Source organism: Heterodontus francisci, chromosome 5 (genome assembly GCF_036365525.1).
Source record: "Heterodontus francisci isolate sHetFra1 chromosome 5, sHetFra1.hap1, whole genome shotgun sequence".
NCBI classification, from domain to species: domain Eukaryota; kingdom Metazoa; phylum Chordata; class Chondrichthyes; order Heterodontiformes; family Heterodontidae; genus Heterodontus; species Heterodontus francisci.
In genome coordinates this window covers 27,817,914-27,842,599 of record NC_090375.1, presented here as the reverse complement: position 1 = coordinate 27,842,599, position 24,686 = coordinate 27,817,914, and the positions used below count along the sequence as shown (strand labels likewise).

Below are 24,686 nucleotides of genomic sequence, written 5' to 3'. Positions count from 1 at the left end.
CAGCCACTGACAGCGCCATCCTTTGCCCTGGTGTGATATTCCAGGTAGTGTAGAAGGAGATGGCACAGTTCTGCAACCACCTCCTTGGTGAACTTGAGTCATCTCAGGCATTGGTCCAGGCTCAGATGGAGGTATGAGAGTGCTCTTGGAAAACCTGTGGCGGATAGGGCCTTCTGTGGAGATCTGTCCTTCACCTCCATCTTCACAGAGCTTCTCCTCTCTGCAGCCTCTGCTCCATTTGTTAGTATTGCTGTAGACCCAAAGGTACTCGAACAATAGTCCCCATACCTCTTGCAGATGACAGGTGGCAAAATCCTCTGCCCACTATAAATGGATACACAAGCTCTCCAAAAGACCTCCAATAACAAGCCACAGAACTTCTACCAACTTTTCAATAGCAGAAGTAAGTCAAAAGCACATCATGTGCAATTTGGATGGCTGGCTCTTTAAATAATGCAAGTGGGGGAGTGTTGGGGGGTTCCCTCATGCAGCTGAATGCATGATCAGCTGAGAGCGATTAGCATAGGTGTTCAGTGGACCCGCACGGTTAAAGTTTCAGCATTGTACTTCAAATCAAGCAGAACAGTTGATTGACGTCACCATCCGACCTCTCCTCACGGTACCAGAGCACACATGGCATGCCAATGCCAGTGGCCAGCGGGATGTGCCAGAAGTGACTGGCAGGGTGGCTCAGCAGTGCTACTGAGCCCAATTTTGTGGCCCTTGTGTTTAGCGCAATAGTGGGGTAAATGTATCCAAATATATGGAAGTACGAATTTCCTCCATCTTCTCAGTGCAATTACAGCATAATAATGGTGTACATGTGAAGAAAGCAAAGAAATTCAGAGCCATCATTAATTTACTGATGGTTTATAACAAAAATGTATTTAAAATATATCAAATATCTGTAAACAAAGTAAAAATGTTGTCTTACCCGTAACCAGCAAGGAACCCAAGGCTCGGCGGGCTAATTTTATCACTGAATACAATAATTTCTAAGCTTTCTTTATCACTTCTGTGTAACCTTTCAGTCTGATTAACAGTCCACCATTCCTTAATGTATCCTGTATTGTCTTTTTCCTGAACCAGTTTTACAAGGAGTTCACAGTAGTCATCATCATCTATTGAGGAAATGAATAAAATGGAACATTATAATGAAAAAGTTAAATATTTTCACCGTACTTTATGTCATAAAGAATAAAGGGCTAAAGCCTGTATTTCAGGATGCCCTCGAGTCTGAAAATCGGAAAAAAAATGTAAAAACAGGTAAAACCAAGCTTGGCTTTAAAAGCTTGAAGACTAATATGAAAAAAAAAGACTGGGAGTTAAGAAATTGTGCAATGTATCCGCTCTCTGAAGCGGCCAAGTAAGGTACTCAGTATCATGAACTGCTAAAAGGAATCACCACGTGGACTACAACAGTCCAAGAACCATCAGCACTTTCTCAACGGATAATAGGGATGGGCAATAAATGTCAGTCTTCCCAACGATACCCAATTTCTTTTATTCGTTCATGGGGTGTGGGCATCGCTGGCTTGGTCAGCATTTATTGCCCATCCCTAATTGCCCTCGGGAAGGTGCTGGTGAGCTGCCTTCTTGAATCGCTGCAGTCCTTGGGGTGTAGGTACACCAACAGTGCTGTTAGGAAGGGAGTGCCAGGATTTTGACCCAGCGACAGTAAAGGAATGGCAATATATTTCCAAGTCAGGGTGGTGTGTGGCTTGGAGGGGAACTTGCAGGTGGTGTTCCCATGCATCTGCTGCCCTTGTCTTTCTTGGTGGTAGGGTCGGGGTTTGGAAGGTGCTGTCGTAGGAGCTTTAGTGAGTTGCTGCAGTGCATCTTGTATATAGTACACACTACTGCAACTGTACGTCGGGGGTGGAGGGAGTGAATGTTGAAGGTGATGGATGGGGTGCCAATCAAGCGGGCCGCTTTGTCCTGGATGGTGTCAAGTTTCTTGAGTGTTGTTAGAGCTGCACCCATCCAGTTAAGTGGAGAGTATTCCATCACACTCCTGACTTGTGCCTTGTAGATGGTGGACAGGCATTGAGGAGGAGGTGAGTTATTCGCCACAGAATTTCCAGCCTCTGACCTGCTCTTGTAGCCACAGCATTTATGTGGTGTTCCAGTTCAGTTTCTGGTCAATAGTGTCACCCAGGATGTTGATAGTGGGGGATTCAGCAATGGTAATGCCATTGAACATCAAGGGGAGATGGTTAGATTTTCTCTTGTTTGAGATGGTCATTGCCTGGCACTTGTGTGGTACGAATGTTACTTACCTTTCATCAGCAAAGCCTGGATGCTGTCCAGGTCTTGCTGCATATGGACATTGGCTACTTCAGTATCTAAGGAGTCGCGCATGGTGCTGAACATTGTGCAATCATCAGCGAACTTTCCCATTTCTGACCTTATGACGGAGGGAAGGTCATTGATGAAGCAGCTGAAGATGATTGGGTCTAGGACACTATCCTGAGGAACTCCTGCAATGATGTCCTGGGGCTGAGATGATTGACCTCCAACAGCCACAACCATCTTCCTTTGTGCTAGGCATGACTCCAATTAGCGAAGAGTCTGCCATCTGATTCCCATTGACTCCAGTTTTGCTAGGGCTCCTTGATGCCATACCCAGTCAAATGCTGTCTTGATGTCAAGAGCAGTCACTCTCACCTCATCTCTGGAGTTCAGCTTTTTTGTCCATGTTTGGACCAAGGCTGTAATGAGGTCAGGAGCTGAGTAGCCCTGGTGGAACCCAAACTGAGCGTCACTGAGCAGGTTATTGCTGAGCAAGTGCCGCTTGATAGCACTCTCGACGTCCCCTTCCATCATTTTGCTGATGATCGGGAGTCGACTGATAGGAGGTAATTGGCCAACTTGGATTTGTCCTGCTTTTTGTGCACTGGAAATACCTGGGCAATTTTCCACATTGCCGGGTGGATGCCGGCGTTGTAGCTGTACTGGAACAGCTTGGCTAGGGGCGTGGCAAGTTCTGGAGCACAAGTCTTCAGTACTATTGCTGGAATGCTGTCAGGGTCCATAGCCTTTGTAATATTCAGTGCCTTCAGCCATTTCTTGATATCACATGAAGTGAATTGGATTGGCTGAAGACTGGCATCTGTGATGCTAGGGACCACAGGAGGAGATCAAGATGGATCATCCACTTGGCAATTCTGGCTGAAGGTGGATGCAAATGCTTCAGCTTTGTCTTTTGCACTGATGTGCTGGGCTCTCCCATCGTTGAGGATGGGGATATTTGAGGAGCCTCCTCCTCCTGTCAGTTGTTTCATTGTTCACCACCATTCACGACTAGATGTGGCAGGACTGCAGAGATTAGATCTAAATCGTTGGTTATGGGATTGCTTAGCCCTGTCTATTGCATGCTGTTTCTGCTGTTTGGCATGCAAGTAGTCCTGGGTTGTAGCTTCACCAGGCTGACACCTCATTTTTTGGTATACCTGGTGCTGCTCCTGGCATGCCCTCCTGCACGCTTCATTGAACTGAATTGATCTCCCGGCGTGATGGTAGAGTGTGGGATATGCGGACCATGAGGTTTCAGATTGTGGTTGAATACAATTCTACTACTGCTGATGACCCCCAGTGCATCATTAATCTGTTCAAAATCTATCCCATTTAGCGCAGTGGTAGTGCCACACAACATGATGGTGGGTAGCCTCAGTGTGAAGACAGGACTTTGACTACGCAAGGACTGTGCAGTTGTCACTTCTACCAATACTGTCATGGACAGATGCATCTGCAACAGGTAGATTGGTGAGGACAAGGCCAAGTAGGTTTTTCCCTCTTTTTGGTTCACTCACCAGCTGCTGCAGACCCAGTCTGGCAGCTATGTCCTTTAGGACTTGGCCAGTTCGGTCAGTAGTAGTGCTACCCAGCCACTCTTGGTGATGGACATTGAAGTCCCCCACCCAGAGTACATTTTGTGCCCTTGCTACCCTCAGTGCTTCTTCCAATTGGTGTTTAACGTAGCAAAGCACCGTTTCATCAGCTGAGGGGGGCAGTAATCAGCAGGAGGTTTCCTTGTCCATGTTTGACCTGATGCCATGAAACTTCATTGGGTTCGGAGTCAATGTTGAGGACTCCCAGGACTACTCCCTCCTGACTCTATACCACTGTGTTGCCACCTCTGGTGAGGTCTGGGACATTGTCTGCAAGATACGATTCTGTGAGTATGACTATGTCAGGCTGTTGCTTGACTAGTCTGTGGGACAGCTCTCCCAATTTTGGCACAAGCCCAAGAGGTTAGCTCAGAGGATTTTGCAGGTTCGCCCTTGTTGAAGCTGATATCGGGTGGCACGTCTGGTTTCCTTCCATTTCTTAGATTTTGTAGCGGTGTGCTGGGCCATTTCAGAGGACACCATATTGCAGTGGGTCTGGAGTAACATATACACCAAACCAGGTAAGGGTGGCAGATTTCCTTACCTAAGGGGTATTAGCGAACTAGATCAGTTTTTACAACAATTGACAATGGTTTCATGGTCACCACTATACTCGCTTTTAATTCCAGATTTATTAATTGAATTCAAATTCCACCACCTGCCACGGTGGGATTTGAACCCATGGCCCCAGAGCCTAGGATTACTGGCTTAATGACATTACCACTACACCACCGCCTCCCCCTAATCTCAAGAATGAATTAAAAAAATGTTTTTTAGGGCCAGGTCAAGATGGAGTTCGAGCAGAAGAAGGTGTAGTCAGTTGATTTCAGTATAGTCCAGGTACAGAAAGGGTGAATAATGTACATGATGGCAATTTTTTAAAAGAAGAAATTACATACAAAATAATCCAAACTGGACATTTGTCACATATGAAAAACTGCTTGGATAATTGAACAGTTCCAACATGTGATGTTTGTACAATGAGTGGGGCAAGGTTTTTAGCCGGAAACAGATGTATCTTTTTAAGGGTAATAACAGATGTTATTTTAGAGTCAAATGTCAACAGAATTGAAACATTGATTGTGTATTTCCTCAGAGCTGCTCCTGCCCCACTGTTGTGAGATTGAGTTGAATGGGCCTACATTCTCAAGAGTTTAGAAAAATGAGAGGTGATTTCATTGAGAAATATAAAATTCTTAAGAGGGCTTGACAGGGTACATGCTGAGAGGCTGTTTTCCATGGCTGGAGATTCCAGAACTAAGGGCCATATTCTCTGCTCCAGAGGGTTGTGGATGCTCAGTCATTGAGTATATTCAAGATTGAGATGGATTGATTTTTAGACTTTCCAATGAGTGAATCATGGGATATGAAGATAACTGGGCACTTAGAAACATTCAAGGTAATCGGGAATAGTTGACATGGTTTTGTGAAAGGGAAATCATGGTTAACCAATTTGCTGGAGTTCTTTGAAGGATAAGAGTAGTCCTCGGGTGAAGGTGCTAAATTGGGGGAAGGCTAATTATAACAATATTAGGCAGGAACTGAAGAATTTAGATTGGGGGTGGCTGTTTGAGGGTAAATCAACATCTGACATGTGGGAGTCTTTCAAACGTCAGTTGATTAGAATCCAGGACCAGCATGTTCCTGTGAGGAAGAAGGATAAGTTTGGCAAGTTTCGGGAACCTTGGATAATGCGGGATATTGTGAGCCTAGTCAAAAAGAAAAAGGAAGCATTCGTAAGGGCTGGAAGGCTGGGAACAGACGAAGCCCTTGAGGAATATAAAGACAGTAGGAAGGAACTTAAGCAAGGAGCCAGTAGGGCTAAAAGTGGTCATGAAAAGTCATTGGCAAACAGGATTAAGTGAAATCCCAAGGCTTTTTATATGTATATAAAGAGCAAGAGGGTAACCAGGGAAAGGGTTGGCCCACTCAAGGACAGAGAAGGGAATCTATGTGTGGAGCCAGAGGAAATGGGCGAGGCACTAAATGAGTACTTTGCATCAGTATTCACCAAAGAGAAGGACTTGGTGGATGATGAGTCTAGGGAAGGGAGTGTAGATAGTCTTGGTCATGTCGTTATCAAAAAGGAGGAGGTGTTGGGCGTCTTGCAAAGCATTAAGGTAGATAAGTCCCCAGGGCCTGATGGGATCTACCCCAGAATACTGAGGGAGGCAAGGGAAGAAATTGCTGGGGCCTTGACTGAAATCTTTGTATCCTCATTGGCTACAGGTGAGGTCCCAGAGGACTGGAGAATAGCCAATGTCGTTCCTTTGTTTAAGAAGGGTAGCAAGGATAATCCAGGAAATTATAGGCCGGTGAGCCTTACGTCAGTGGTAGGGAAATTATTAGAGAGGATTCTTCGGGACAGGATTTACTCCCATTTGGAAACAAACAAACTTATTAGCGAGAGGCAGCATGGTTTTGTGAAGGGGAGGTCGTGTCTCACTAACTTGATTGAGTTTTTTGACGAAGTGACAAAGATGATTGATGAAGGAAGGGCAGTGGATGTTGTCCATATGGACTTCAGTAAAGCCTTTGTCAAGGTCCCTCATGGCAGACTGGTACAAAAGGTGAAGTCACACAGGATCAGAGGTGAGCTGGCAAGATGGATACAGAACTCGCTTGGTCATAGAAGACAGAGGGTAGCAGTAGAAGGGTGCTTTTCTGAATGGAGGGCTGTGACTAGTGGTGTTCCGCAGGGATCAGTGCTGGGACCTTTGCTGTTTGTAGTATATATAAATGATTTGGAAGAAAATGTAGCTGGTCTGATTAGTAAGTTTGCGGACGACACAAAGGTTGGTAGAGTTGCGGATAGTGATGAGGATTGTCAGAGGATACAGCAGGGTATAGATCAGTTGGAGACTTGGGCGGAGAAATGGCAGATCGAGTTTAATCCGGACAAATGTGAGGTAATGCATTTTGGAAGATCTAATACAGGTGGGAAGTATACAGTAAATGGCAGAACGCTTAGGAGTATTGACAGGCAGAGAGATCTGGGCGTACAGGTCCACAGGTCACTGAAAGTGGCAACGCAGGTGGATAAGGTAGTCAAGAAGGCATACGGCATGCTTGCCTTCATTGGTCAGGGCATAGAGTATAAAAATTGGCAAGTCATGCTGCAGCTGTACAGAACTTTAGTTAGGCCACACTTAGAATATTGCGTGCAATTCTAGCCACCACACTACCAGAAGGACGTGGAGGCTTTGGAGAGGGTACAGAAGAGGTTTACCAGGATGATGCCTGGTCTGGAGGGCATTAGCTATGAGGAGAGTTTGGATAAACTCGGATTGTTTTCACTGGAACGATGGAGGTGGAGGGGCGACATGATAGAGGTTAACAAAGTTATGAGTGGCATGGACAGAGTAGATAGTCAGAAGCTTTTTCCCAGGGTGCAAGAGTCAGTTACTAGGGGAGATAGGTTTAAGATGAGAGGGGCAAAGTTTAGAGGGGATGTGCGAGGCGAGTTCTTTACACAGAGGGTGGTGAGTGCCTGGAACTTGCTGCCAGGGGAGATGGTGGAGGCAGGTACGATAGAGACGTTTAAGAGGCATCTTGACAAATACATGAATAGGATGGGAATAGAGGGATATGGTCCCCGGAAGTACAGAAGGTTTTAGTTTAGACAGGCATCAAGATCGGCGCAGGCTTGGAGGGCCGAATGGCCTGTTCCTGTGCTGTACTGTTCTTTGTTCTTTGAATGACGTGCTGTGGATAAAGGGGAGCCCGTGGATTTCAAGGAGGCATTTGACAAGGTGCCACATAAAAGGTTATTGTGCAAAGTAGGAGCTCATGGTGTAGAGGGTAACACATTAACATGGATAGAAGATTGGCCGGCTAGTATAAAACAGAGAGTATGCATAAATGGGTCATTTTCTGATTGGCAGGATGTGATGAGTGGAGTCCCACAGGGGTCTGTGCTGGGGCCTCAACTTTTTACAATTTATATCAATGATTTAGATGTGGGGAGCGATGGCATGGTAGCTAAATTTGCAGATGACACAAAGATAGGTAGGAAAGTATGTTGTGAAGAAGGCATAAAGAGGTTGCAGACCTATATAGATAGATTGAGTGAGTGGGCAAAAATCTGGCAGATGGAGTATAGTGCGGGAAAATGTGAAGTTGTTCACTTTGGCAGGAAGAATAAAAAAGCAGAGTTTACTTGAATGGAGAACAACTGCAGAATTCCGAGATGCAGAGAGATCTAGGTGTTCTCGTGCATGAGTCACAAAAAGTTAGTATGCAGGTACAGCAGGTAATAAAGAAGGCTAATGGAATGCTATCCTTTATTATGAGAGGAATTGAAAATAAAAGTAAGGATGTTATGCTTCGAATATACAGGGCATTGGTGAGACCACATCTCGAATACTGTGTGCAGTTTTGGTCTCCTTATTTAAGGAAGGATGTAAATGCATTGGAGGCGGTTCAGAGGAGGTTTACTATATTGATACCTGGAATGAGCGGGTTATCTTATGAGGAAAGATTGGACAGACTGGGGTTGTTTACACTGGAGTTTAGAATAGTGAGGGAAGACTAGTTTGAAGTTTATAAGATCCTGAACGGCCTTGACAAGGTGGATGTGGAGAAGATGTTTCCTATTGTGGGTGAGTCCAGAACTAGGGGGCACTGTTTTAGAATTAGGGATCACACTTTTAGGACACAAATGAGGAGAATTTTTTTCTCTGAGGGTTGTGCAACTTTGGAACTCTGTGCCTCAAAAGGTGGTGGAGGCGGGGACATTGAATATTTTTGAGGCGGAGGTAGTTAGATTCTTGTTAGGCAAGGGAATCAAGGGTTATCGGGGGTAGATAGGAGTGTAGAATTCAAAACACAAACAGATCAGCCATGATCTTACTGAATGGCGGAGCAGGCTACAGGGGCCAATTGGCCTACTTCTGCTCCTAATTCATATGTTTATATCTTCGTATAAGGTGAGAAAGTGGAGTTGTGGTCGAAGTTTAGCCATGATCTTATTGAATGACAAGTAGGCTTGAAGGGCTATATGGCTTACTCCTGCTCCTTTTTCTTATGTTCTTATATACTTGCCCAGAAGTGACAGAAACTCTTCTTAATAGATAAACAGTGGGCTGAAATTTATAGGCCCCCTGGAGACTGCCCAGCTGGGGGCGGGGGCACCATAGAATTGCCATAGGAGGCACGGGGTCCTGTCCTGTGACGCCGTCCTGTCACACCGCAATTTAGTCGGGGTGGGTTAGGCCAAAGACAACCTTCCTGTCCAGAGGCCAATTGAGGCTTTTAAGTTATTACCAGCCACTTAAAGGCCTCTTCCTGTCGCTGCTGGGATGTAATCAGTGGCGGGAGCGGCCTCTGCCGTGCGGGGAGGTTGCCCAGTAAAATGAGGCAACCTCCATGCAGGTTTGGTTGGGGGACCATCCTCTCTGGGCAATGTGTGGCCCACAGAGGGAACCCTTAACGTTATGCCCCCTCCCCCTGAAATAAATGCCCCCCCTCACCGGGGCCTACCAGTCTGGCCCCGGAAACCCTGCCTCACTTACCTTGAGTCCTGGCTTCAGCACTGGGCCTGGGTCCGAGGCCCCTTGTAGTACGGCAGTGGTCACCGCTCCCGGTAGTGCTGTCGATACTGCTAAGTTGCCAGCCCTCTGATTGGAGGTGGGATCCCCGTTTTAAAGGGATGGGTATCTCCGGGGGGAGGGGTGGCTCCGAAAGGCTGAGGCAGGGTTCCCCTCGCCTTTTCTGCCCGGTGCCAGGAGACCTGCTGGCACGAGAAAATCCAGCCCAGGCTGTGTTGTATTTCTGGAGAAGTTACGGAGGTGAAATGCAGCAGCTTTGAGGAAATCCCTGACCAACACTTTAGTTTCAAATATTATTTACTCAGCTAATCAATTCTTAGGTGTTATTGTATTCATATATTCATGCATGTTCATAAAGCATTTTAAATTTGCACACTTACTTTCATAAAGCTGTTTTACAGGTTTTGTTTCAGAATCACTGGGAGCCCTGATGTAGTTTGGAAATAATTTTTCAATTTTGCTGTAAAATAAAAACATTTTTAATCATATATAGTTTATCAAATATAAGAATTAGACTCTTGGTGCTTAATAACAAATAATGGACCTGAATTTCCACAATGCCCCAGAAAATTACACCATTTACCAACAAAGGGTGTTGCATTTAAGTCTATCTGGTGAGTTAATTGACATGCGGAATAAAGGATGTTCCAGTAAAATTGTGTTCTAAAAGCATAGTGAGCAAAGTCGACTCCAGGAAATGTAAGTGCATAAGCAGTTCCGCCTCTGTAAAGACCGTGATCTTTATTACAGCACTTGGGAACATCATGCTGTGGATTCAAGTCCCACTCAAGTGACTTGGGTAAAAAACGTAAGCTGACAGTCCAGTGCACTAATAAGGGAGAGCTGCACTGTTGGTACTGCCATCTTTCAGGTGAGATGTTAAATTGAGGCCAAGTCTGCTCTCTCAGTTGGATGCAAAAAATGCTATGACACTATTTTGAAGAAGAGCAGTGGAGTTCTTCCCAGTGTCCTGGCTGATATTTATTCCTGAACCAAAATGACTAAAAAACAGTCTACCTCGTCACGATTATTTTGATTGTGGGACCTTGTGCATAAATTGGCTACCATGTTTCCTACCTTACCAGTAACTACACTACAAAAAAAGTACTTTATAGGCTGCAAAGTGCTATGGGGCATCCTGAGGTCATGAAAGGCATTGGTTGGCAACTTGCCATCTATGAAAGATGATGGACACACGGCAAACAATCCATTTAGGTGGAGTGTCTTCTCTTGGTCCACCTTTGTTGATGGCTGTGAAGGCCAATCCTTGCGAGGCAGGTTCTGCCACAAGTGCTGCATGTGAAGCTGCCAAGTGACGCTGTGAGATGTTGTTTTAGATGCTGGTGCCTGTTGCCAGGCTGTTGTAGAAACTGGTCGCCATGGTAGTGCACACCAGCCAACAGTGCCGCCATTTCCCTCATTCGCCAGCTAGTGACTCCCAGGTGCGAAAGTCAACATTTAACGCCTTCATGTCACACTTGCAAGCATCCTTGAAGCAGACCTTCGGGCTCTCCAGTGATTGTCTGGCCCCAGCTCCCTCACCATACAGAAGGTCCTTGGGTATATGACTGCCTTCCATCCTGTGGACGTGCCTGATCTACTAAAGCCAACACATTTGGGAGATCTGCCTTTGAGAGGATTTTGATTTTGTCCTGCCAGGATCTACCCATAATACACCGCAGGCAGCGAAGATGGAAATTATTGAGCCTCTTTTCCTGGTAGCTGTAAGTCACCCATGTTTCACAGCCATACAGCAAGGTGCTGAGAACACAGGCCTTATAAGCCATCAGCTTCGTCCTAAGGGTCAGCTTGGTGTTATTCCATGCGTGTTTCTCAAGTCGGCCAAAGGTGGTAACTGTATTGAGCTCTATATCAAAGGACAGATTGTCTGTAACCGTGGACCCAAGGTAGCAGAATTGGCTAACCACTTCCAGAGGGGTGTTATTTAGTGTGATCGGGCTGGAGATGCAACACATTGTCCCATGACCACGATTTTCTTGATGCTTAAAGTCAAGGATAACAAGTTTCAGGCATGGGAGAGAGTCCATGAGTCTTTGTAGCTGAGTTTCTGTGTGAGCGACTAGCGCAGCATCATCAGTGTAGGGTTCTCTGATCAGGACATGATGTGTTTTGGTCTTTGCTTTCAGCGTTGATATATTGTAGAGCTTGTTGTCTGACCTAGTGTGTAAGTAGACTCCTTCCATATCTACAGGGAAGGCAAAGGTCAGGAGCATGAAGAAGAAGATGCCAAACAGAATGGGGGCTAGGACACAACCCTGCTTCACTCCATTCTTCACTCCGAAACCGTCGGAAGTGGAGCCATTAAACTGTACAGTGCAGTACAGATTGTCATGGAAGGAGTGGGTGAGACTGAGGAGCTTCAGTGCACAGCCAATTTTTCCCAAAATCTTGTACAGCCCTGCTCTGCTGACAGTGTCAAATGCATTAGTGAGATCTACAAAAGTAAGGCAAAGGGGTATACTGTGTTCCCTACACTTCTTTTGTAGTTGGCGTATGGAGAAGATCATATCCACAGATTTGCTGGCATAGAAACCACACTGTGCTTCCAGGTTCACTCGGTCTGCAAGCAGATGGAGTCTTTTAAGCATGACCCTAGAAAAAGCCATCCCCATGACCCTAACGAGTGAGATGCCCCTGTAGTTGTTGCAGCCTCCTCTGTCGCCTTTGTTTTTGTATAGTGTGATGATTTTGGTATCATGCATCTCCTGTGGAACAGAGCCTCGTTTCCAGCAGAGAAGGAGAAGGTCATAGACGTGTGACAATACTTGGGACTATAAAGGCGCTATAAAAATACAATTCTTTCTTTCAATGGGAAGCTGCAAAGATTTTTTTCTCAACTGCTTTACATTTTATCCACTTTGGAAATCTCCCAGTCGCATCAGAAATGCCTCTTGCCAGAACCATCAGCAGTCACAGGCCAGTTTTGCTTATAGGGACAAGGCAACATCTCACTAAAAGGCTATGAATTTTTCATAGGAAAGATCTGGAAGGGCTTTTGGAAGAAGCAGCATCAGCCTTTCCGGGTGGAGGGATGGGACCCTGGCACTCACTGCCAATATCTTCTGCCATGTTGCCTTGCTCTCCTTGCCTCCATGCGCTGCTGTTCCTCCTACTCCACCATATGAATAAAATAGAGATGTATACCCATGGGGAATGTTATACCTTCTCAGGGTCTTTCTGTATATTTGGGGGGCTGTGAAAGTGAAGGGTCATAAATGTAGTGGTGAGGTGAGACTGGAGCACTGTGGGGAGGGGTTGAAGAGTGAAGTGCAGGTATCAGTAAGCAAAACCCCAGACTGAAACAGGTGACTGAGGGAGCAGCTGTGCCTGTTATATGGGTCTAACTTTCCCTATGTTGCATAAAAAGTGAAAATTCCTTATCACCACCCACTGAGTAGCTGCTCCTATGAAAATAAGTCCCATGGGGCTTAGGCAGGTGGACTGTCAGAGCTACCAAAAGCAGAAAAAATACTTGTACCTAGCGCATTAATGCCGCATAAGTGGCGTAATGTGCTAAACACAAGTTGCCATTTTGTTTAATGCAACAATCTTGCAATAATGGCCAAATGCTGAAGATTCAGAGAAAATTCAGGGCTAAATACTAAAACTGAAGTGACATGGGAGTAGTGTCAAAATTCATATAATTTTCCATATACAAGAATAACATCAAATCATGTTCCAGTTACAGTAATGGTAGAATTTATTTGATGCTAAGTATATTATTTACATCCCCATGTTCACTGTAGTCTCTTTATAGATGCGACACACATTTCCTAGTTGCAAAGGTGGACAGGAGGCAGGCTCCTCTACTTCTGTCAATGCACGAGAATAGCTGTGGATAATTCTCTGTCTCTGGAGAAAAGCATTTGGATTCACCGATCCCTCTAAAGTATGCAAATGAGTTAAATTAACTGCTAAGGACAATCTTGAGAGAGATTGGGCCAAAAAACTCAAATGCTGGTTTTCAGGCGCAATGCTGAATACCCCACATATGGTCGAGGTGGTGCAGGCAGCATGCAAACTTCATGCTGCGTGCTCATCTCAATGATTGTGGCATGAAGCCCAATGCTAAATGGGCTGCCGACTGGCTGCTTCTTCAGCAGGGGCCCAGGTGCATGTGTGGCTAGCATGAGTTACAGGTAGCCTGCACTTCTTAAAGGCAGCCTGCACCTTTTAAAGTGACGGTGCATTCAGGCTGCAGCAGCTGGTTGGACTGTATCAAAAAGTGGGGAAAGACCACTGTGTAAGGTCCTCCTGCCATAGTGAACTGAGGTGCTGGACCCATGGGAAACTGCTCGGGCTGTATACACCAAATATGGGTTTGCTGTAAACTGTGCATGGCATACAAAATGGAATGGAAGGGTTGTGAGGCAAATCACTCCTGTATTAAAGAAAGCTGATTTCCTCTGCACTTTTTGGAATGTCAACTTGGGGCTGTCTTGAACTGTTCAGTAATGTATTTTTTTTTTTTTACAGATTTTTAAGAATAAAGTATATTTTTGTGGAAAAAAAATCAAAAAGTGTTTTAGAGAAGGAACACCAATAGAGCTGCAGGCCAGAGAGAGGGCTTCCATGTTCTCTGATGTGGTGCTGAAGGCCTTGGTCCAGGAGGTGGAAATGAGGAGCGAGGTCCTGTTTCCGCAGGGGACCAGGAGGCCGACCAGGCACGCACTGTGAAGGGAATGTGAGCAGGTAGCCACGGAGGTCAATTCAAGGAGTGTGCCCTTAAGGACATGGCTGTCGTACCATAAACTGTTTAGTGACCTCAAGGTCAGTGAATGCATCTTCAAATGCCATATCTGTCACACCACCAACTTCACATGATACTCAATGCACCACATATCATCACACATCCATCAGTAATCAGGACTCATACCTCGTGTTCAGATGCTCCACTTCACCCTTACACACTTACCAATGCTGTAAGCCTCACACCTAAATCTTGCACCTTTCCCATAGTTCCAGTTTTTCAGCAGTGATAGGCACATCATCCAAACACCTTTCAACATATGCACTGATACTCTTCCCTGTCCCTTGCAGAACAAGCTCATACATAACAAGAGGCAGCAGCACAAGCAGAAGGCTCCCAACATCTGAGTCTGCAGTGGAAGCTCAGAATGAGGTCATGTGATCCATGCCTGTTGCCATGCAAGCCCAGCTTGGTTCCATGCAGGCTCAGATTGCCACCATAATGGCTATGGATACCAGTTCTCAAAGGGGCATGTAAACAGAGTATGGTAGCAAAATGGTTATGATCCTGGACTAGTAATCCAGAGGCCTGGACTAATACATCAAATGCTTTCATTTATATAGCGCCTTTAACAATAAAATGTCACAAGGCGATTCACAAAAGCATTATAAAGCAAAATTAGACACCAACCCACATAAGGAGATATTAGGGCAGATGGCTATAAGCTTGGTCAAAGAGGTAGGTTTTAAGAAGTCTCTTAAAGGAAGAAAGTGAAGTAGAGAGGCGGAGAGGTTTAGAGAGGGAATTCCAGAGCTTAGGGCCTAGGCAGCTGAAGGCATGGCCACCAATGGTGGAGGGATTAAAATCAGGGATGCTCAAGGGGTCTGAATTAGAGGAGCATAGATATCTCAGAGGGTTTTGGGGGTGGAGAGGATTACAGGGATAGGGAGGGGTGAGGTCATGGGGAACTTGAAAACAAGGATGAGAATTTTAAAATTGAAGCATTGTTAGACAGGGAGCCAAAATAGGTCAGTGAGCCCAGGGGTGATTGGTGAATGGGACTTGGTACAAGTAAGGACATGGGCAGCAGAACTTTGGATGACATCAATTTTATGGAGGTCAGCCAAGAGTGTGTTGGAATAGTCAAGTCTAGACATAAAAAAGCCATGAATGAGGATTTCAGCAGCAGATGAGCTGAGACAGGGTGAAGTCAGACAATGTTAATGGAGATGGTAATAGTCGGTCATAGTAATAGTGTGAATATGTGGCTTGGAAGCTCATCTCAGGGCGAAATGTGACACCAAGTTTGTGAAGAATCTGGTTGAGTCTCACACAGTTGCCAGGGAGAGGGATGGAGTCGGTAGCTAGGGAATTGAGTTTGGAAGGGGGAGCCAAAGACAATGGCTTCAATCTTCCCAATATTTAATTGGAATAAATTTCTGCTCATCTGCTACTAGATGTCAGAGAAGCAGTCTGATAATTTAGCAACAATAGAGTCGTCGAGACAGTTGTGGGGTAAAGCTCGGTGTCGTCAGAGTACATGTGAAAACTAACACTGATTTCAGATGATGTCACTGAAGGAACAACATGTAGGTGTAAAATAGGAGGGGATTAAGGATAGATCCTAGGTGGACACCAGAGGCAATGGTGCAGGAGTGAGAAGAGAAGCCATTGCAAGGGATAAGAGAAAAATATCACACATGCTGGAACTCTGAAATGAGAACAGAAAGTGCCGGAAACACTCAGTAGGTCTGGCAGCATCAATGTAGAGAGAAACAAAGACAACACCCCAGGTTTGATAAGGGGTCACAGATGTAATTTGTTGCAGTCCTCCTCAGTATTTGCAGCAGCCGGCAGCTCTGGAGGCAGGAGCTCGTCCTTAAAGTGACAACGTCCCCAACAGCAGGCAGTTAATTGGCTACCTACCGTTAAATAGCTACGGGGGTCCAACAAAGGGCCGAGGCAGGTTCTCTCCCTGCCTTCTGGCCCGCCCTGGGACCCTGATCGTCGGGATAAAATCCGGCCCACAATTCCTAAATTTGCAGATGACACCAAATTGGGGGGAATAGTAAATACTGAGGAGGACTGCAATAAATTATAGAAGGACATTAATAATCTTGCAGAATGGGCAAATAATTGGCAAATGAAGTTCAACAGAGATAAATGTGAGGTAGTACATTCTGGTAGGAAGAATAGGTCACTTATTATTTGGAAGGCGCGAGTCTAGGTGGGGTAGAGGTACAAAAGGATTTCAGTGTACTAATACACCAATCATTAAAAGTTACGTAACAGGTTAGCGAGGCCATTAAAATAGAGCAAACCAAGAACCAGGTTTTATTTCTAGAGGGATTGAATTGAAAAGTAGGGAAGTTATGCTAAACCTGTAACAAACTTTGGTTAGACCACACTTAGAGTACTGTGTGCAGTTCTAGTTACCATATTATAAAACGGATATAGAGGCACTGGTGGAGAGGGTGCAAAGAAGAATTACAAGGATGATACCAGAAATGCGTGGGCATACATATCAGGAAAGGATGAACAGACTGGGTCTCTTTTCTGTTGAAAAAAGAAGCCTGAGGGGTGACCTAATAGAAGTCCTTAAAATTATGAAATATTTTGATAGAGTGGATACAAACAGAATGATTCCATTTGCGGAGAAGAGCATAATTAAAGGCCATCAATATAAGAGAGTCACCAAGAAATCCAATAGGGAATTCAGAAGAAACTTCTTTACCCGAAGAGCGCTGAGAATGTGGAACGCGCTACCACAGGGTGTAGTTGAAGCAAATAGTATAGATGCATTTAAAGGGAAGCTAGACAAGCATATGAGGTAGAAGGGAATAGTGGGTTACGATAATAGATTTAGATGAGGAAAGATGGGAGGAGGCTCGAGTGGAGCAGAAACACTGGCATAGATTGGTTGGGTTAAATGGCCTGTTTCTGTGCCATATATTCTACGTAATCCTATGTAAAGGATGAGGAGGGATAGATTACATTTGTCACAGTCATAAAGGATGTCATTTGTGACTTTGATAAAAGCCGTTTTGGTACCGTGGCAGGGGCAGAAACCTGATTGGAGGGATTCAAGCATGGAGTCCAGAACTAGATGCACCCCCAGCCAAGCTGTTCCAGTACAGCTACAACACTGGCATCTACCTGACAATGTGGAAGATTGCCCAGATATGTCCTCTGCACAAAAAGCAGGACAAATCCAACCTGGCCAATTACCGTCCCATCAGCCTCCTTTTGATCATCAGTAAAGTGATGGAAAGGGTCATCGACAGTGCTGTCAAGCCGCACTTGCTCAGCAATAACCTGCTCACTAACGCTCATTTTGGGTTCCACCAGGGCTACTCAGCTCCTGAGCAGATGCATGGGAACACCACCACCCGCAAGTTCCCCTCCAAGCCACACACCATCCTGATTTGGAACTATATTGCTGTTCCTTCACTGTCACTGGGTCAAAATCCTGGAACTCCCTTTCTAACAGCACTGTTGGTGCACCTACACCCCAAGGGCTGCAGCAATTCAAGAAGGCAGCTCACTCCCATCTTCTCAAGGGCAATTAGGGATGAGCAATAAATGCTGGCATAGCCAGCGACGTCCACATCCCATGAACGAATATAAAAAGAAAGTTCTGGGAAAGATAGGCACAGATTTGGGAGGTGATAATTCTTTCAAGGATTTTGGAAAGGAAAGGCAGGTTGGAGATGGGGTGGTAGTTTGCAAAGACGGTGGGGTCAAGGGTTAGTTTTTTGAGGATAGACATGATGATAACAGATTTGAAGGAGAGGAACAGCACCTGAACAGAAAAAAAACATTAACAATATCCCTAACATGAGGATCAGGAAGGGAAGTTGGGTGATCAGCAGTTTAGTGGGAATAGGGTCGAGGGAACAGGATATGGGTCTCATTAACAAGATGTGCTCAGAAAGGGCATGAGGAGAGATAGGAGAGAAACTAGAGAAAGATGTGAGGTTAGCACTAGGGCATGGGGAGCTTTAGAGAACTTTTGGTGGACTAGTGGGAGGGTGGGAAGCGGCAGAGGCAGAGGCAGTCATCAGATGGTTTCGATCTTTGTGACAAAAAGTACATGAGCTCCTCGCTCTTATTATTGAAGGTGAGGATGGAGGAGACAGATGAGAGGGTTTTAAGATGACTGTCTGTAGTAGAGAAAAGAAGCCAGGGTTGTCTTTGCATTCCAGGATGATACTGGAATGGTGAGTAGTTTTAGCAGATGAGAGCAGGACCCTTTAGATAGTGGTTTATATGCTCCAGAGAGATGTGGCAGTGAATGACTAAAGCAGTTATCCACCACATCCTTTCAAGTCTGTGTTCCCTTGGATTTAAGGAAGCAGAGATGAGGGCCATACTGGGGAAACAGCCAGGGTGAGATAGAGTAATTGTTTTATTGAGGACGAGGACATCAAAGGTAGAGGTCAGGGTGCAGTTGAGCAAATCAGTAGCTGCAGAAATGTTGTGGCGAATGGAGGGCCAAAAACTAGGCAGTTGATGTTTTGAAAATGATCCAAATGACATGATCCAGTTGATCAAAAGACATGAGTTCAAATACCATGATGGCAGGTGGGGAATTTAAATTCAATTAACAAAATAAATCTGGAATAAGAAGTTAGTATCATTAATGGTGACCATGAGATTATGGACTGTTGTAACGACCCATCTGGTTTACTTACATCCTTGACGAAGGGTAACTGTGGTTAGTCTATATGTGACTCATGAGCCTCACCAGTGCAGTCGACTCTTTGGCTGGAATTTTACACCCAGAACCAGGGAGTCCAGAACCAGGGGTCATAGTTTAAGGATACGGGGTAAATCTTTCAGGACTGAGATGAAGAGAAATTTCTCCACCCAGAGAGTGGTGAGCCTGTGCAATTCACTACCACAGAAAGTAGTTGAGGCCAAAACATTGAATGTTTTCTAAAAGGAGTTAGATATAGCTCTTGGGGTTAAAGGGATCAAAGGGTATGGGGCGAAAGAAGGAACAGGCTACTGAGTTGGATGATCAGCCATGATCATAATGAATGGCGGAGCAGGCTCAAAGGGCCAAATGGCCTATTCCTGCTCCTATTTTCTATGTTTCTAAAATCCCCTTGAAGCCTCTTTGCATTCTTCTCACAACTCACATTCTCACCTAGTTTTGTGTCATCAGCAAACTTGAAAATATTACATCTGGTCCCCAGATCCAAATCATTGATATAGATTGTGATTCGCTGGGGCCCAAGCACTGATCCTTGTGGTACCCCACTAGTCACAGGCAGCCAACCTGAGAATGATCCATTTATTCCTACTCTGTTTTCTGTCCGTTAACCAATTCTCAATCCATGCATTTATAATACCCCCAATCCCAAGTGCTCTAATTTTGCTGACTAACCTTTTGTGTGGGACCTTATCGAAAGCCTTCTGAAAATCTAAATACACCACATCCACTGGTTCCCCCTTATCTATTCTGCTAGTTACATCCTCAAAAAACTCCAACAGGATTTGCCAAACATGATTTCCTTTTCTATAAATCCATGTTGACTCTGCCCAACCCTACCATTATTTTCTAAGTATCCAGTTATCAAATCCTACTACTGATGTCAGGCTAATAGGTTTGTAGTTCCCCATTTTCTCTCTCCCTCCTTTCTTAGATAGTGGGGTTACATTTGCTACCTTCCAATCTTCAGGAACAGCTCCAGAATCTATAGAATTTCCGAAGATGATCACCAATGCATCCACTATCTCTACAGCCACCTCTTTCAACACTCTGAATATAAAGGGGAGATGGTTAGATTCTCTTTTTGGAGATTATCATTGCCTGGCACTTATGTGGCACAAATGTTACTTGCCACATAACAGCCCAAGCCTGAATGTTGTCCAGGACTTGCTGCATGTGGATAGGGACTGCTTCAATATCTGAGAAGTAGCAAATGGTACTGAGTACTATGCAATTATCAGCGAGCATACCCACTTCTGACCTTATGATAGAGGGAAGGTCATTGAAGACGCAGCTAAAGATGGTTGAACTCTGAGGAACTCCTGCAGCGATGACCTAGGGCTTAGATGTTTGGCCTCCAACAACCACAACTATCTTCCTTTGTGCTAGGTATAACTCCAACCAGTGGAGAGTTTTCCCCCTGACTCCCATTGACTTCAATTTTGCTGGGCTTCTTGATGCCACACTTGCTCAAATGCTGCCTTGATGTCAAGGGCAGTTAGTCTCAGCTCACCTCCCGAATTCAGCTCTTTTGTCCATGTTTGGACAAAATGAGGTCAGGAGCCAAGTCACCCCGTAGAACCCAAACTGAGTATCTGGAGGCAGATTATTGCTGTGTAAGTGCTGCTTGATAGCACTGTTGATGACACCTTCCATCACTTTTTTACAGAGTCATTTTTAGAGTCATTTTATTTACGGCACAGAAGGAGGCCATTCGGCCCATTGAGTCCATGCTGGCTCTCCACGGTGCTATGCAGTTAGTCCCACTCCCCCGCTTGATCCCCAAAGCCCTGCAAGTCTATTTCTCTCAGGTGGCCATCCAACTTCCTGTTGAAGTCATTAATCATTTCGATTTCTACCACCCTTGTGGGCAGCGAGTTCCAGGTCATTGCCACCTGATGCGTAAAAAAGTGCTTCCTCATATTCCCCCTGCATCTTTCAATCTGTGTTCCCTAGTTCTTGTACCATTTGTTAATGGGAACAGTTTTTCCTTGTCGAAGTTACCAAGCCTGTCATAACCTTGTACCTTTCTATTAAATCACCCCTCAATCTCCTTTGTTCAAAAGAGAACAAACCCAACTTTTCCAACCTAACCTTGTAACTAAAATCCTCCATCCCTGGAACCATTCTGGCAAATCTCCTTTGCACCCTCTCAAGAACCCTCACATCCTTCCTGAAATGTGATGACCAGAACTGGATGCAATACTCCAGCTGGGGCCTAACCAGAGCTTTATAAAGGCTCAGCATAACTTTCCTGCTTTTGTACTCAATGCTTCTATTTAAGAAGCCCGAGATTCCATATGCTTTACTAACCACTCTCTCAATATGTCCTGCCATCTTCAAAGATTTATGCACATGCATCCCCAAGTCCATCTGTTCCTGCATACTATTTAGAACTGTGCCATTAAGTATATATTACCTCTCCCTATACCTTCTGCCAAAATGTATCACCTCACACTTGATAGTATTAAATTCCATCTGCCACCGCTCTGTCCGATCTATCTTCTACTAGCCTATCTATGTCCTGTTGCAGGCAGTTCATATCATCCTCACTGGAGGTGCTTGGCTAGGGGCGCAGCTCGTTCTGGAGTACTACTGCCGGGATGTTGCCAAGGCCCATATTCTTTGCTGTATCCAGTGCCTTCAACCGTTTCTTGATATCAGGTGAAGTGAATCGGATTGGCTGAAGACTGGCATCTGTGATGCTGGGGACCTCAGGAGGAGGCCAAGATGGACCATTCACTCGGCACTTCTGGCTGAAGATGGTTTCAAATGCATCAGCCTTCTATTTTGCACTGGCTTCCCCATCATTGAGGGTGGGGATATTTGTGGAGCCTCCTCTTCTGGTTAGTTATTTAATTGTCCACCAGCATTCACGACTGGATGTGGCAGGACTGCAGAGCTTTGATCGTCGGTTGTGGGATCGCCTAGCTCTGTCTATAGAATGTTGTTTTGCATGCATGTAGTCCTGTGTTTTAGCTTAACCAGATTAGCATCTCATTTTTAGGTATGCCTGGTCCTGCTCCTGGCATGCTCTCCTGCACTCCTCATTGAACCATGGTTGATCCTCTGTCTCGATGATAATGGTAGAGTCAGGGTTATGCCGAGCCATGAAATTACAGATTATGGTTGAATGCAATTCTGCTGCTGCTGATGGCCTACAGTGCTTTATGGCCATTTTTGAGCTGCTAGGTCTGTTCTGAATCTATCCCATTTATCATGGTGGTAGTGCCACAGAATACGATGGAGGGTGTCCTCAGTGTGAAGACGGGTCTGTTTCCACAAGGTCTGTGCTGTTTTAACTCTTACCATGGACAATCATGGACAGATGCATCTGCAACAGGTAGATTGGTGAGGGTGAGGTCAAGCAGGTTTTCCCCTCTTGTTGGCTCCCTCACCAGCAGCCACAGACCTGGTCTGGCAGATACATCCTTAAGGACTCAAGTAGCTCAGTCAGTAGTGTTGCTACTGAGCCACTCTTGCTAATGGACATTGAAGTCCCCCACTCAGAGTACATTCTGTGCTTTTGCTACCTTCAGTGCTTCTTCCAAGTAGTGTTCGACATAGAGGAGTACTGATTCATCATCTGAGGGAGTAGGTGGTAATCAGCAGGAGGTGTCCTTGTCCATATTTGACCTGATGACATGAGACTTCATGGAGTCCGAGTCAATGTTGAGGATTCCCATGGTGTGGCTGTCAAAATCGTGGTTGCCCTAATTTTTACTCCACGGGGTTGTTGCAGGCTGTGACAGGTGACATCTCCCAGTTCGCTGTACATTGCTGCATCGTGGAGGTGACTGAGGCTGTCTATTCCAAGGGGCAGCTGCATCATCTTCTGATGGACCAGCAACGCAGGGTGAGAGAGAGCTAGGCTTCTCAAGAATTGCAGGCTTCAGGGAGTCACACACTGCAGTCGTATTGTTCTTTGTGCTGTCTACCATCAGCTTGAAATTTTCAACAGAAAGGGATATTGCTCCCTCAACATCCAGATTGTTCATAATCATAGACACTGCAAGTTTAGGCCAATCCTCTACCCCACCTCTCCATAGTTCACTTTAGCGACAAGCTCTGATATTTCCTCAAAGAACTTGAAACAGGTTTGTCAGATGTGATCACATCTTCCTCGAGAAAACCTAGATCTGCTGTGCCTTTTTTTAAAAATCACAGTATTTATGATAAAAAATTTCATTTGACTCCTGTTTGCTGCAGAAGAGATATAAAAGATCAAAATCTAAAAATTTTATTCCAAATGGTTAGTCCCTGAACATAGCTGGATTTTGGACAATTGCCTTGGATCTCGCACCATGCCAAACAATGTATCCTATAATACCATATATGTGTTGTCATGGTCCTGTAGTTTTTTTTTCGGGAATATGCGGTGTACCTTTAAGGCTTAGATTAGATTAGATTAGATTAGAGATACAGCACTGAAACAGGCCCTTCGGCCCACCGAGTCTGTGCCGAACATCAACCACCCATTTATACTAATCCTACACTAATCCCATATTCCCAACAAACATCCCCACCTGTCCCTATATTTCCCTACCACCTACCTATACTGGTGACAATTTATAATGGCCAATTTACCTATCAACCTGCAAGTCTTTTGGCTTGTGGGAGGAAACCGGAGCACCCGGAGAAAACCCACGCAGACACAGGGAGAACTTGCAAACTCCACACAGGCAGCACCCAGAAGCGAACCCGGGTCCCTAGAGCAGTGAGGCTGCGGTGCTAACCACTGCGCCACTGTGCCGCCCCAAGGCGCTTGCAAAGGATCAGTACTGCTTTAAGAACCAGCAGGCCTCTGGAGTTACCGAGAAGGTGCATTTTCGTTGCCTTGGATAGAGCCATTCGGAGACTACGATTCAAAGGGTGCATTCTTGTTACTATAGATAAAGCCACTGGAATTGAGTATCATGCAATACATTTGTTACAGTTCAATTTTGAAGTGGCTTTTTAGTTGAAGACAGTCTGTTCTAACAGACAACACAGACAGACAGCTGGTGTTAGCACCTGAAAAAAGAACTCTAAGCCATTTAAACTGAAGGACAGTGGTGCTCTGGTTAGCACCACAGCCTTACAGCTCCAGCTACCCGGGTTCGATTCTGGGTACTGCCTATACGGGTTTGCAAGTTTTCCCTGTGATCGCGTGGGTTTCCGCCGGGTGCTCCAGTTTCCTCCCACAGCCAAAGACTTTCTGGTTGATAGGTAAATTGGCCATTGTAAGTTGCCCCTAGTGTAGGTAGGTGGTAGGAGCATGCTGGGGATATGGTAGGGAATATGGGATTAATGTAGGATTAGTAATAGTATTAGGATTAGGTTGTTGGTCGGCGCAGACTTGGTAGGCCGAAGGGCCTGTTTCAGTGCTGTATCTCTCTATGACTCCCGACTGTATACCACTGTATCACCACCTCTGCTGGGCCTGTCCTGCAATGAGGATAGTGATGGTGGTGTCTGGGACATTGTCTGTAAGGTATGATTCCATGAGTATGACTATGTCAGGCTGTTGCTTGACTGGTCTGTGGGACAGCTCTCCCAATTCTGGCACAAGTTCCCAGATGTTCGTAAGGAGGACTTTGCAGTATCACTGGGCAGGGTGTGCCATTACCGTTTCCAGTCCCTAGGCAGATTCTGGGTGATCCATCCAGTTTTATTCTTTTTTGACTTTTCTGTAGCAGTTTGGCACAACTAAATGACTTGCTAGGCCATTTCAGAAGGTAGTTAAGAGTCAACTACATTGTTGTGGGTATGGAGTCACACATAAGCCAGACTGGGTAAGGACAGCAGATTTCCTTCCCACTCTAGTTGGGTACGGCATT

General features: G+C 45.3%; 1 protein-coding gene across 1 annotated transcript in view; it reads right to left on the bottom strand.

Moving 5' to 3' along the window:
* Window positions 1–24,686, bottom strand: part of LOC137369779 (piezo-type mechanosensitive ion channel component 2-like) — a 1,207,705-nt gene that overhangs the window by 13,131 nt on the left and 1,169,888 nt on the right. The window contains exons 53-54 of the mRNA XM_068031235.1: window positions 9,820–9,899; window positions 935–1,121 (exon numbers count right to left, since the gene is read on the bottom strand). Of these exons, the coding sequence (XP_067887336.1) occupies window positions 935–1,121; window positions 9,820–9,899 (267 nt within the window). The remainder of the gene's footprint in view (window positions 1–934; window positions 1,122–9,819; window positions 9,900–24,686) is intronic.